The sequence below is a fragment of the Haliaeetus leucocephalus genome, unplaced genomic scaffold (assembly GCF_000737465.1).
Source record: "Haliaeetus leucocephalus isolate CR32 unplaced genomic scaffold, Haliaeetus_leucocephalus-4.0 Scaffold587, whole genome shotgun sequence".
NCBI classification, from domain to species: Eukaryota; Metazoa; Chordata; class Aves; order Accipitriformes; family Accipitridae; genus Haliaeetus; species Haliaeetus leucocephalus.
Window position 1 is genome coordinate 908,813 of NW_010973023.1, and position 14,660 is coordinate 923,472.

Sequence of the window (14,660 nt, forward strand, 5' to 3'; positions counted from 1 at the left end):
CCCCCCCCCAGCTCAGCATGACCCCATCCTGGACAGACACATTGATTTTTATGTGGCTCCGTGCTCTTCCCATGGTCTCTGGGGCCAGGTGGCTGGATGTTACCACAGCCCTGCTGAGGAAACCCCCAAGAAACCTCCGACGAGCCTTGCAGTGGTGGATGGGTCGCCCCGGGCTTGGCACAAGGATGCTCATGGTCACCTGCAGGAGCCCAGCAAGGTCCCCGCTTGCAGGGGGGTATGGAGAAGGTCCCAAACATTTCTTCCAGGTTGACTCCACACAGAGGGAACCACGAAGCATTTCAGCAGTCCTTCCACATCTAGTTGCTTTGATAGAGTTTAACGTCTTCCTGAGATCCCCTTTGATTGTGTTTATTCCTTGAGGAGGTGGGGGGGGAGTTGTGTTGCTCAGAGCCTCCAAGTCACGAGATGCCGAGGTCTATTCTCGTCCCTGCCGCGGACTTCTCCCGTGACCTTGAGGAAACGAGCCACGAGCCTTGGGGCAGCGGGAGCCAGGGACACTTGGCTGGCATCCGTCCCTGTGCTTAAACGGCAACAGAGGCTGGGCCTTTTCTCTCTCCTATACAAGGCATTGAGCCCCTGCCAAAGCCCTGGGAGGATTTGTACCTCGCTGGCCTTTGCCAAGTGCTTTGCATCCCTGCAGGGACACGCCAGTGTTCCGGCCCGCGTCGTGTTGACCACTAATGTGATGCCCAGATTTTTCTGTATAGCAACCACGAGACTGGAAACAGGTATGAGTGCCTTAAAGAAAAAAACAGCAACAGTGTTAGGCAGAGAAAAAAAAAAAAACACTTTCTCAGAGCACACAAACGAGGTTAAACCACAACAATGAGGTTGGGCACACAGGAGCTGACTAAATTTCTTTTTTTTTTTTCCCCCTAAACACTAGGCACTGTTTTCCTCCCAGCCTAAACACTCACGTCTCAAGCTGCTGCCTGGACTTAAACCGGCAATTTAATCCAAGAGGTGCTGCCACAACACAGCCCAGTGACCATTTGACCCTCATTGTATCGCATGCCCGTTATCATCTGACCCCACCGGAGTTATAAATACAACAACAATAGAGCCTTAACTGGATTATAATTAGACAATGAGCCCAGGAGGATGGAAACAATGAACTATAAAAGCCCGTCTATCCTCCCAGCTAGGACCTACACACATGGGAAGCAGTGGAATGGGCGAGTTACCGGGACCTGTAACAGAAAAGCTACAGATTTCCCCCAAACTGGATTCGGAGCATCCTCTAACAGCTCGCACTCCCGCCACCAAGTATTACACAGCCCTGGTCACGGGAGACCTGAGAAGCCTCGAGGTCCTGACTGACCAATACTATCAAGATGTCAACCTGGTTTTTGAGATCAGTAAAAATGAGCTGGAGTGGCAGGTGAAAAGCCAAGCCTCTTTTGGACTCTCAGGTACTTTTCCTTTAAAGGCCAGTCCAGAAAAATTAAAACAACAGGTATTTACTAACCCTAAATAGGAGAGGTGCAGTGCATTAGGCTGTTTTTATAGACCCTGCTCCTGAGGTGGCTGCTTTCTGGTTATCTGACTGCGTCCTGCAGCCCTATCCATAAATATTCAGCACTTTCTTGTGTTATTTTCTTCTCTTCTGCACATACTAACCCACCAGAGGGGCAGGGAAGTGTTAGAAGCTTGTGTCCACATGAATTCTTCAGGTGGGGATGGGGTGCTCTGTGGCTTAGGCATGCTTGCAAGAGGACTCGCAGTCCAAGTTGCCCGTGCAGGGGTCAGCAAGAGCAACCTGGGCCTATCTGGGAGGAAGAAGATGCTCCCAGGGTAGTGATACTTGGTGCCTCCCAATCCCAGATGCTCCCCATGGTCCCAGATGCTCACCGGGCTCTGTGCATCTACTGATGGTCCGGGAGGTTCCAGAGCTGCTGGGAAATGCAATGCCTTGCTCCAGCTGAGCCCAAACCCAATGCATCCCATTCCCAGCCCTGCATCACCCTCCCACCACCCTCCCACCCAGCTTGGGTGCCTTCAGGCCCAGCACAGTCCCAGCAATGACAGTTTTTTCCTCCCGTGGGTGCAGGTGAGCTGCCTTTTAGCTCCTGCCAGCAAGGTCTTGCACACAGGGGCCCCTGCACAGCTGGCTGCGGGCAGGGTATTGGTTTACCCAGCTCATACCATATGAAATCCTGCTCCTGGATGCACATATGCCAGGGGAATTTTGCTTCCCCTCTTGCCAACAGCCCTCGGAGCAGCCACCAAACCGTAACCGGGCTCTTTGAACCCCTCTAAAGCTGCCAAGGAGCTAAAAGAAAAAGGGAAAAAGCAACGTCTTGATCCTCTTTAGTCACAAGGCTGGCGTGTGGGGGACAGGGGAACCCAGTGGGTCAGCCCTGGGCATCAGCCCTGCTCCCTCCACCCCACAGGGCTGTGGTCGCTGGAGTACAAGCGGGAGCTGACCACCCCGCTGTGCCTCGTCGCCCGCCGGGGTCACGCAGCCTGCCTGCGCCATCTCCTCCGCCGACGGGCCGACCCCAACCTGGCACTGGGGGGACAGGGGCCCCTGCACGAAGCCTGCCTGGGGGGGCACACTGACTGCGTCGAGCTGCTGCTGGAGCACAAGGCTGACCCCAACCTGCAGAGCGACGAGGGTCTGGCCCCACTGCACCTCTGCACCACGCAAGACTCCTTGGGGTAAGGAGAGGGTCCGCCCTATCAGCATCCCCCCCACTGACAACCTCGCTCTGTGTACCCTGCATGCAGACCCCGGTGCTTTTGCCTCTGGGCGGTGCAAAAGAGATGCCATGGTCCCTGGCAAGGCTTCCCATATGCTCCCACATTTCCGGGCTGCATCAGCTGCTGCAGCAAGTTCAGCAGAGCCGAAAAGGGACTTTTCAGTCCCAATCACATTGCACGGCCCGGGTCTCCTTCCCATGAACAGGAACAGCCCAGCCCAGCTCCACACGCTTTTTCTTCTTCCTCTTCTCTGATGATTTCTCTCTAAAAAATCACTATGTCCCACATCCCAGGTCCAGCACAGTTTCCCCCTGGGAGATGCTTGGGATGGGTCCAGTCATGGGGTACATGGGTCACCCCAACCTCCTCAGCCCCACGCTGACCCCACCCGTGAGGGAGGTCAGTGCCAATCAGGATACCCACTCCTCCTCAAATCCCAGCCCCAGGGCTTAAGGAATGCAGGATGGGGTCTGCAGGATGGGAGCAACCCTCCCACCTCCTCACCTCGCGCAAGCCACCTATGGGTCCACCTCGGTTTATAGTCAGGGCTAAGGCTCGGCCACGTGAATCTGCTCCCTTCTCACCCTGGGTCAGCATCAGCATCACACAGAGATGGGCATAAATGTTGCCTTGAAAAAATAAGCTTTTCATGCACGTATGTATGTCTCAGTAGGATTTTAAGTGCCTGAATCATTAGACCCAGGGAATAGGGATTTTTATTTTTTTTATATAAAGAGCTCGGCCCCTTGATAGCCTGACAAAACTACTTAGGGCTGTAGCAAATTTCATTGCCTGCCAGCTTCAGTGAAAACCCACCCCGGCTTCAATCCTATCCCCTTTAAGCAGGCAGCAAGCTTAACTAGAAGTAGTTGGTGAAGGCAAGGTTCCCACTATGGATCCAATGCATCGTGGGCCAGGTGTCAGGGAAAGAGCTCTGCAAAAGGAAAGCAGACAGAGAGGAAAAGGTTTGCAGATGTAAATATCTTGAGCCTGGCTTATAAGTAAGAGTCTCTGCAAGACAGCCAAAAAACAAGATATTAATCAAATTTTGGCTCAGCCAAAAATGTAGGGATTAATCAAACGCATCCTTGGTGCAATAAGGGTTGGGGGGAGTGGGATGGGTAAGGGAGGATGCTACAAGCAGCCCTCATCACTAATAAGGAGCTGGTTTTAATTCCTTCACCTGTGTGCCCTTTTTACCTTAACGTCTTCTGTCTCCAAACCCCAAGCTACCCTGACAGCCCCAAGGGGGTATTTTAGGCTTCACCGACTGACTTTCCCCCCGTTGAGATGGGGCACAGAAACCAGCTCGGTGCATGGAGGAGAACCCATGGCCCACAGAGGTCCAGGTGTCACATTTTTGGCCAGGTGCTTCCCAGCGTGGGAAAAAAAAAAAAAAATATATATATTAAAAATGAGCCTTTGTCATGGATTTACATGTTATTTCCCCCAGAAGGACGAAGGGGGATGGCAGGTGAGCCAGCAAACGGCAGCGCGAGGATCAGACAGACGCAACGTGGAAACAGCTGAGTTATAAGCCCTTGAATATTGGGGCTTTATAATGGAAATGCTGAGAGACCCTTAACTACGCTACCCAGCGCTACGGGGGCTTCTACAATAACTAAGCTAACTCCCTTGAAAGATCAAAAATTAATAGACATTTCAGACAGGTTTTGAGGTTTCGACCACTGCTTTTCAATCGCAAAGACTTTGCTAAAGTTAGAGACTGAAGAGGTCAAGCTTTAGGTAACACAAACATTTCCTCTTTGATTAGGGGGAGACTACTTTACCTTGCCTTTTTTTTTTTTATTTTTTTTTATTGAGTAGTAGATTTTAGGTCATCCTTAATTTTTTACTGACAATAAAGAGCAGGTCATTGACCTACATAGAGAGCTATTTTATTTTTCTCCCTCTCGATAACAATGGCCAGAACACCTATGTGCCGGGTTCTTCTGTATTCCCATATACTCGGCAATTCACCATGGGGGCAGGACTTAAAACCTTTGAGCCTCTCAGTGACTGGGATAAAAAAAAATTATCTGGGCTTCCTTCCAGCCATTTGAGCTTCAGAATCCATGAGATTTCAACAAAAAGGATATCAGAGCTTTAATCTAGGAGCTTTTTGAAGAGATGGAAAAAAAAAAAGTTCCAGTAAAGTTCAGTCTTACCTTCTTCACTTTAGGAGCTGTTCATGCCAACGTCGGCCTATTTAGTAGAGTTCCTCTCCTTGACCTCTTTTTTACAGCGGAGATAATTAACATGGTGGGGTAAGATGAGTCTCTAAATTCACTGCACTCTCTCCCTGGCGCTCTCCCATTTCCCTCTTAAAGCTGGGATGATTAAAGGAGGCTGCCTTTATTGGCACCCCGAAAAAAAATAAAATTAAAATAATTGAGGAGGAGAGGAAGAGTCTCAACTCTCCCAGCAGTGCCGGGGGGAAGAGCAGGCGTGGGGTGGTGGGAAGGCGCATCGCAGGGATGTGGGATGTAGCTCCCGCCTCCCATCATGGTACCTGTAGCAGAAGGCATGGTGAATGCTACCACATTTGTAGAGTCCTCCTTCAGATCTGCGAGTCGGAAAAAGCTCTCTGAAGATCCCACGTTTCCCGTGCAACCAGGGAGAGCCTACCTGGAGAGAAATCCCCCAGGGCTTGCCTTCTCCAGCCTTCCACATAGGGAAGAGGGCTTAGTCAAACCAAGGGATGAGAAAAGAAGATGTCACCCCTACCTCCCTGCAACTTGGGCTTATGGCTGAGTGATGCTGTTGCGTTCACTTCTTCAAGCTTTCTCTCCACTTTGGGAGCTGAAACCAGAGTTATCTTCTGGCTCCGAGCCTCCAGCTCGGAGGGATGGGAGATAAATGGTGGGATGAGTCAATGCAGGAGGACAGTCAGTGTCCGTGCAAGAAACGATAGGGTGCGAGTGCAAGAGCGGCCAGCTCAGGGAGACAGGACGGGTTTAGCTTAGGGGATGTGAGATGAAGATAGCTCATCATGGGAGGACTTAGCAGAAAACAGGAGCCAAGCAGGAAGACAGGTACCTAAAAAGGCAATGCAATCAAGATGGCAAGGGTCCCAAATGACAGGGAGATGGGTGCTAACCTGCTGGTGGTGGACCCGGCCCCATGGCACCCTCCGGCTATTCCAGCATCAGCCCGGACACTCAGCCCTTTTGGCTGTGGGAAATAAGCATTACTACAAATAAAAAAAGACCACAGATTTTTAAAAGCCAGCGTTTAGCATCATCTAGTGCCAAACCTCATCCTCTGCTCCATTTAGCGTTGCTAAAATGCAAAGCTCGGAACATTTGGAGCCATCGTTTTGGAAACTCGGCCCCCCGCTGGGGAAGATCAGCTCCTTAATGAGTCCTGGGCAAGAAATAAAGAGCCCAAAAGCAGACATTGAGTGCAACCCAAGGCCTGACCCTGCTTTTTGGAGAAGCTGCTCCCCAACTTGGTGTGACAAAATGAGGGCTCATACAGACGAGTACCCACAGCTCACAAAGCTTTGGCAAAGAGATGGCGCAGAGAGCGATGCCCGTGGGCTGGCGTTTGCCCCGCGGCGGCCAAGTGGTCCCCATGCCGGCACGGCCAGCCCTGCCTTCAACCAGCCCTCGGCACCAGCATTGCCGCAGTTCACCAGTGGGCTTGCGGTGCCCAAAAAGGGTTTTAACTTGTAAAGAAAGACAGGCTTCCTTTCTCCTTCTTTTAGGGAATTAATAAGAATAATCCTTGCATTCAGAGCCAGGCTTGGGGAAGGCTGTTTTTCCGAGTGGGATCAATCCTGCAATAAATCACAGACAGATTAGGAGGTGGTCACTCAGATGCCTTGAAAAACAACCAAGCCTCACTCCGACCCCAGGGAAGGGGAAAAAAATCCAAATGGGATTTTTCCTTAAGAAGACCAAGGGCCTGAGTGGATTTTTGAGACAGGAATTTTCCTCCAGCCTCCGCTGCCCCAACCTCCTGCTCCTCCTGCTGGTTATTCATTGCATCCCATTTCAAGCTAAATCCCGCATTCCCAGCCTGGGCATTTTTCATCCCAAATTGAGCAGCATCCCGCTGCGATGCTGGGAGCTGTGGCCAGCAGGAACCATCCTGGCAGCAAGAGGGCAGGGGAGGGTGATGGGCATGTCCTGCCCAATGCAGCACCGACGTCTGCCCTGACTCTATTGATGAATGAAGAAGGAAAACAAAACCCAAACCATTTTATCCCATTTATTTGAGCCAGGACCCCAGCACAAGGCAAACCTGTAGTACTAACACCGGTTGTCACAAATTAGTGCAACTTTAACCTAACAAATGACTTGCCCAAGCAAGGAGACATTCGGGTGTGTTACCCATCACTCGCAAATGAGTTAGGAAGGGTTTGGAAGTGAGTTTAAACTAGGCAAAACAAGGCATAGCTGTGCACAAGAGTGGCTCTTTGAGGGCTTGCTCCAGAGGTATCGCTGCTGCCGGTGAGCTGCTCAGCCAGGTCAACGGTACCCAGCTGGGTGGAAAAGAAACTGGCTTGCTTTGCCATGCTGTGTCTGAATTTCTGCTGAACTAAACCTATGGCTTCTTGCAATATTCCCAGAAAATTGGAGAGGAGCCCTCAAAAAGCAGCAAGCTATCGCTGTGCCTCATTTAATGGGATTTTAGTCTAATCTGATGGTGCACAACAGGGTGTTAATAAAAAAACCAAGAAGCCAGAAATGCTGGCAAAGTGTTAGAGCATATGAGTTCATCAGCAGAGATGAGAGGCTAAAATAAGAACGTATAGCCAGCAAACATGAACGGCATCTACCCAGCACCTGCTGATGCCCCATACATTCAAACAGGAGGCATGTACTCCTCGTGGGGGCCTGCCATTTCCATTAACCGGAGGAGATCACCCCTTATTTATAGCCCCTCACTAACGTTCCCTCTTTGCCAAGGGAGGACTACCCAGGGGGGAAATTCAGTATAAACCAACTTGGGTTTCTTCCAACAAGAACTTGATAAGAAAAGAGAATAACCCTTCAGCAAAATAGCATCTGGGAGGGATGGCATTTCCACTCTGGTATCTCTAGAAGAAAATTTGGGATGTCTAGCAGGAGGCCAAGAGGAATACAGGAACTCCCTGTATTGAACTCCCATCCTGCTCTCAGTAAGGGAAAACCCCGTGGCAGAGCGAGGATGCTGGGCTGGAGGGGCTGGGCTCAGGTCTTGGCCTCGCCAGGCAACCCATGGTGTACCATCTTTTACCTGGAAATTAAGGGCAGGGGAACATTCCCTCTGTCTTGCCTATGCCGATGTAAATCTTCAGCCTGGGTGCTCTCGATACACAGTGCTTGCCAAAACTGGCGTGGTGTTTGTGCTCAGGGTCTCACGGCACAGCCACCTCCTTGCCTGGGAAAGAACAGAGAAGTTTTAAGCGTGATCTATTAAAAAAAGAACAAAAGGGGATTATTCTCCTGGACTAGGCTGCTGCGTGTTTAGCAACCAAGTCAAAAATACATTTTTTTTCCCATTTTTTCCCCCACAGAACCATCCCTTGGTTTGCCCCAAATACGTTATTTTAGGGTGCCAGAGCTACCTGTGACATTAGGATTAAGCTAACCCAGAGAGCTCCCAAGAGAGTCATTATAATTAGGGCTACAAATTCCCTGCTGTCAGGTCGGACAAGACCAGTGAACATGACCAAGTCGTGGTGTGATTTCCTCCAGCAACAGACCCCCTCCAACAAAGTTTTACCGACCAGCAGCAGACAGCAAGCACCAAAACACACTCAGCGAGATAAGCCATTGCTTGAGAAAGGGATTCAGCACGTTTTAGAGTAAAAAGGGAATTGTAAAGTAAGGATCTGGGGATTTGGGGGCACACACTCAATCTGCTCACCCACAGCTGCATCCCCAGGAGACACCATCCACACCAGATGCCTCCAGGGAGGTCCAGCATGGTCTGGGAGCATTACACCTGCAAGGGCTGCAGAAACAGCCTGTCCCCACAGGTCCCGCAGGATCTTTCCTGGTAAACTGAGGCTTGATAGCAGCCTAAGGAGGCATTTGCAGATCCTGCACCACCAAGGACAGGGAATGTCTCAACAGCTCCTATCAAACCTTGGGGAGGTGATGCTGCAGGTCCAGAAGGATTCAAGTAGCATTATTATTATTATTATTATTATCCCCACATGTGTTAGCATTCATCTGGGTCAGGCAAAATGAGCAATGCCCTGGCACCATCCTTCCTCCCCAGGGCTCTTCTTCCTCCCCATCCCTCTTGCTGGAGGGATTAAGCTAGGGCTCTGCTCCTCCACAGCTCCCCCTCATTTTGCTTCTGTATCGGCCCAGAACCCCACTTAGGGCTCTGGGTGATGCCTGAGCTAAAAGAAAAGTGTATTAGAGGAAAATTAAACAGGTGGGGGGGGGAGGTTAAAGGTTGATACACCTCCCTGGACTCCAGTCAACCACTGCTGAGGCTTCCTGAAGGACTGCTCTTCCCACCTCCCTGGCAGCAACTCTTGGGAAACACAAGCTGGCCACATTTTCAAGGTCTCACTTGTGGGTCTGGCCCCCCTCCAAAAAATAACTCCTCAGTGCCACAGCGGTGAGCTCAGCCCCACGCACTAACCCGGCTGCCAACAGCCCTGCCCGGGCGGTGACATTGAGCCGCGTCAGCCCCAGCGGCTCGTGGCGGAAGATGGAGCAGTCACTTTGATTCACTTAGACTGGCTGATCACATCCATTTACTCACAAACGCCAAAGTTAAAAAAAAAAAACACAAAACACATTGGGGCATACCACGCATCTTTAATCCCCGTCTGTTGTCAGAAGGATGCAGGCAGAAAGCTCTGATGGGAACCAGTGCCCCCACTTTGCAGCAGCCACGATGCCTCTTTGCAACCACACATGGTGATGTTAGAGGTAAAGAGAGGTACGAGTAGCGACTGAGGATGGGGAGGATTGCTTACCTTGATCTTTTCCGCCTGGGAACTGCAGGTGCTGCTGCTCCATCATCACCAGGTGCCAAACAAGCCAGCAAAACTCATTTCTGCAGGCTTAAACCACCTGCAAAGGTGTTTCTTTTCAGGATGGGCAGAAAACACAACCCTTTAGTCCTCTCTGGGGCGGGACCCCCAAACAGGTGTTTGGGTCCCTTAACGGGAGAAGGAGAATCCATTTTTATACGAAAGTAAACTCACAGGGAGCTCTTCTGCTGCACAGAGCCTTTATCAAGCATTTCGCTCCATATCAGCTTGGTCCCAGCACAGATTAAGCTGGAGGCAGCAGTTTAAGATGTTTTCAGCTGAGAAGCTCTGTGGATGTCAGCCAAGGGGTGGGACTGTATAGATCATCTCCATAGCACCCCAGGGCTGCACCCGTGCCGGGAGATGAAACTGCAATGGACGGATTGATGGCACAAAGGGGCCCATTACCCTATGTGTCCTCATCGTGACTGGATGCATCCTTCACCGGCCAGGACTGACCCAGCTGGCATGGCTAACTGTGGGCACCGCTCCCGGCGCTGCCCGACCACTGGCACAGCTGGGACAAGGATCACTGTTCTGTGGTGGGTCTAGGATGGTGGGACCCTGGTGGGTCAAGGATGGTCAATGTAGTCAAGGATGGTCAGGGATGACCATTCATGAATGATGCTGGTCAAGGGCAAGAGGGAGACATTGCCCAAACCACCATTACCACCACTGCAGCAGGCACCACCAGGGCACAGGGTCACCCTCCCCAGCCTCTGCTGCTCCCTCCCAAAATCCTCATGTGCCACAACCCCTGTGGGACCCCAGCTCCAGCATGACCCTCCTCCCCACGCCGCTTCCCGCCTCATCGTCCCTCACAGCTCCCACTCCAGCCCATGCCCCCCAAAACCCACCTGGGCGGTGGAGCCCCCCAGCTTCCCCATCTCTTTGCAGATGCGCCAAGCTCCTGCTGAGACATGGGGCCATCGTCAACCTGCCCAGCGAGGATGGGGAGGAGACGGCGCTCCACGTGGCGGCCAAGCACTGCCTCTGCGACCATGCCCGCCTCTACCTGCGGCACGGGGCACGCGTCGACGCGCGCAGCGCGCAGGAGGACACGGCCCTCGGCGTCCTCTGCGGGCAGGCGCCGGGTGCCAGCGAGGGCTGCCTGCAGCTTTGCCGGCTGCTGGCTGCCCACGGCGCTGACATTGATGCCCGGGATGAGATGCGGAGGAGCCCCTTGCACAAGGCGTGCGGTGCCGCCAACGCCGGCCTGGCGCGCTTCCTCCTGTGGTGCGGGGCTGACGTCAACGCCATCGACTACGACGGCGTCTCGCCCCTGGGCTGCGCGCTGCAAAACGCCGCTTTCAAGAGGGATCTGCGGCCCCACCTCACCGTCCAGCTGCTGCTCAACCACGGCTCCCAGAAGATATGGCCCCCCGCCTTCGTCAAGGTACCAACCCAAAACCGCTCCCGTGTATCCCCTGGCACCCAGGATTTTGCAATTGGGTTTGGGGTGCTTTGGGAAATAAAAAGCCGGGGGGGTGGGGGGGGGAGAATGTGGGAGAGCTTCCAGATCCGGGAAGGGAGAGGGGACCATGGCATCGGGGTTGGCGATGCTACTGGGAATGATGGAAATGAAAACACCTGTGGTGTGGCAGTGGGGAAAAGCAGGCAGGGTGAAGGGTAGGATGGAGCCAGCATGGGCAGGGGGGTCTGGCAAGTTTCCCGCCTGGGGATCTCAGAGACAGGCTTGGTACATCAGCCTTCAGTGCAGCTGCCTTATGGCTCTGCGTTTCATTGATTTTACATCAAACAATAAAGAAAATATTATCCTGGATTATCACGCACAAGCCAAAAATGTAAATAAGAAGCAAGGGCCGCATCCAGAGGAAGAAGTGCCACAGCGAGGCAGGTCTTCCCACTGCTTCACAGATGGAGAAAAATCTCCAGGGCAGGCCAGGACAAACCCTACGCCTGCCTCATACCGACATGGGACTATCCCAGCCTGGACCATGGTGGGGTGGGACAAGCCGAGGCTGCAGCACGTGGATGCTCTGCCCCTCTGGGACATCCATCTCTGTCTGAACCCCCTCCCCCTTGCCCACGACTAGGTACTGAAATCCTGCGCAGCTGTACCGGAGATCATCGAAGTCCTCTTCAACTCCTACTCGCAAATCTCCATCTCCGAGAAGTGGGCCGAGGCCGTGCCGGAGGAGGTGTTTCAGGTGAGACGGCGCTGCTGCTTTGGCAGGGATGGCTAAGCCCTGAGGAGGGGGTTTTACCCACTGAGAGGTGTTTTTCCCCACCCAAACTTCACTTGGGTGGGGAGGAAAAAAAAAAGGAATGGTCCTCGGAGCACCACTGCACTCCCAATTCATCGCAGCAGCTTTTTGCATCCTTTCAGCTTCATCAACACCAAAACCCCCATTCCTGCCCCTGGCCTGCAATAAAATACAATCCCAGCATTTGAAGTGACCCTGGAGCCAGACCGCTGCCTGGCAGGAGCCCACACCACTAATTTTGGTTTTAAAAAGCTTGTCCCCAGATGTGCAACAGGTACGGGCAGCCTGCTCTTGAATGATCTCGGATTGCTGCCTTACCCCCGCAGGTCTTTGGTTAGCTTGGCTGCAAGGGGGGGCCAGCTGCTGAAATGCAAATAAACCTCTTCAGCATGTTCTAGGGGATTGAGAAGTGATATTTTTTTTTATTCCAAGCTAGGGAAAGGCTGAGGCTTCACAGACCGATCCTGCTTTGTTTCCCCATCTCAGAAACAAGCGGGTGTCTTCTGCTTCAGCTCTAAGGCTTTCTGCAGGAATGCTGCTGCCGGTGGGCATGAAATCACCCTCCCCAAACAGTGCCTGCAGTGAGGCTGGGTTTCTTCACGTGTGCTTCCACAGGAGAATTCCTCACCCAGCCTTTAAGGCCTGCAGGATCCATGTCAGTGCACGGAGCCCTAACCCATGGGCAAACATCGTCGCTGGGTTTCCTACCTCCTCCCCTTAGCTCTTCATCTCAAAAGTACCTCTTGGCTTGTTTGGCTTAATCAGGCAAAAAAATCAAACCAGCTGATGGTCTTGTTTTTTTCTCTCCCCCTCTCTCTTCGCAGCAGCACCAGCTATTCTATGAGTCCTTTTTCCAGCTGGTGGGCACAGTCCGGTGCCTGCAACATCTATGCCGCTCTGCCATTCGGAAAAAGTTTGGCAGCAAATGCCATTGCCTTATCCCCTTGCTGCCTGTGCCCAAGCCTCTGCACAATTACCTGCTGCTGGAACCCGAAGGAGTCGTGCTTTGAAGGGCCAAGAGGAGCCGGCCGAGGTCTGCCGTCCAGCCCTCCCTTACCTCGTCATCCCTCGGTGTAGCGCAGCAGCATCCATTTCTGTCAGCCAAGCGGAGGAGAGCCAGTTTTCGTGATAGATGGTTGTTTTTCAGGGATTTATAATGTAACTAAAATGTGCTTTCGGCTGTAACTTTGTATAGATTTTTTTCTAATTGTGCTTTAAATAGATTATAAAGAGTAATAAAATGATTAGTAGCTGTTACGAGCATGCTGCAGATATGAATAATACTCATTATAAAGGATCTGTGCGAAGCAGCGGGGCTCCTCAGGTGTGCAAAGGCAAGCATGCACGGCAGATGACTAAAATCAGCCCACGTGGGCATCAAATCCCCTTGGATAAATCTCCCCTGTGAGTGGCACAAGCAGAACTGGGACGAGAGGTGCAGCGTGGAAGCTGTTAGCAGGATCCAATACCCAGTGGCATTAATATAGTCTTTAAAATAGACCAAAAAAATCTATTTTTTTATGTTGATGCCACCAAGAAAGAGCTGGTTACTCCACGCAGGACCAGAGGCAGGGCGTGACACAGCCCCTATTTCTCCCTGCTCCTCATGCTCCAAGGGGTGCACCAGCACCTCCCGCGCCCATCTGGCACTCGGAGGGGCTGGAAAGCCCTGTGGCAACCCAAAGTGAAGGAATTTGGGCTTTCATTTCATACAATGACTTGGCAAAAGGTACCAGGAGGAGCGAGGATCTGTTTTCCCAGACCCTCAGGCTCCCCAAATTAATTTCTGTGGAACCAAAGCAAGCATGCGCACGTGCCCCTTAGAAGAACAGCTGTCCTCATGTTAGCAGCTCTGCCACAGCACTCGCCAAATTGCTCCACTGCTTAATTACGCTCGCTAGTTAAAAATATGTAAGTAAATAAATCAGCCTTTTTGCACATTTGACTGGACTTTGCACCAGCACCCAACACTATTGTGGGTTATACAGCCAATGTGCGCAGGGTGCCTGGCAGCACCTCTGGCTCCCAGAGCCGGTGCCCGTGGAGCAGGATGCATGGAAATGGGGAGGGAAAATAAACCCCCCCCCCCCCCCAGCCCCCAGCTTCCACCTGCTGCTTCCCCACCTTCCCTTCCCTTTAAGATGTGTACATGTGTGCAAGGGCATTGCCGGGCCCCCCCTCAACCCCTGTGTTCCTCGTCTTTGGTACCTGAGACCTGTCCCACATGGGAACGCCCCACAGCAAAGAGTCACGCCAAATCTCCGCCACACCTTGAGTCCTGGCAGCTCATGACTTTAGTAGCTGGTTTACTTTACGGTTCGTTTCAGTGGTCAGAGTGGGGGGGCGGGCAATTGAAGGGGATTTAGGGAAAATGAGTCCTGACTGAGTCACGGTGCGTTTGAACCAGCCAAATCTAAATTTTGGTGCTTCTGATGAGTCTTTCATCTTTTGTGTGGTCCCCCGACTGAGAAGAATGGCATGTTTTACATCCCTATCGGGCAAGTTTGCATGGCGATAGAGTCCTGCCAGGTGATCACATCCTTCCCCCCTACATCCGTGACCTCGGCTCCCCATCCCGCAGCTACCGTTGGGGCAAAAAAACAAACCCAAAAGCACATCAAAGAGGCAGGGGGGGAAATCAAAATAAAATTTAAAAAAAGCTGGTCTGTGCTGGGGAACATCGCCGTGGGGCTAGGGGGGCAGGGGGGAGGAAGAGAGGC

General features: G+C 52.2%; 1 protein-coding gene across 1 annotated transcript; it reads left to right on the forward strand.

Moving 5' to 3' along the window:
• The first annotated feature begins 1,177 nt into the window (after positions 1–1,177).
• On the forward strand, positions 1,178–12,950 carry ASB18 (ankyrin repeat and SOCS box containing 18). Its single transcript, XM_010577996.1, has 5 exons — positions 1,178–1,433; positions 2,415–2,682; positions 10,610–11,108; positions 11,770–11,883; positions 12,765–12,950. Exons 1-5 carry the CDS (start codon positions 1,178–1,180, stop codon positions 12,948–12,950), a joined length of 1,323 nt encoding a protein of 440 aa, XP_010576298.1.
• The last annotated feature ends 1,710 nt before the right edge of the window (positions 12,951–14,660 follow it).

Coding starts and splice junctions, on each gene's coding strand:
- ASB18 (XM_010577996.1), top strand. CDS start 1,178: ATGGGAAGCAGTGGAATGGGCGAGTTACCGGGACCTGTAACAGAAAAG. Junction 1,434..2,414: donor AGCCTCTTTTGGACTCTCAG/GTACTTTTCCTT, acceptor TCCACCCCACAG/GGCTGTGGTCGCTGGAGTAC. Junction 11,884..12,764: donor TGCCGGAGGAGGTGTTTCAG/GTGAGACGGCGC, acceptor CTCTCTTCGCAG/CAGCACCAGCTATTCTATGA.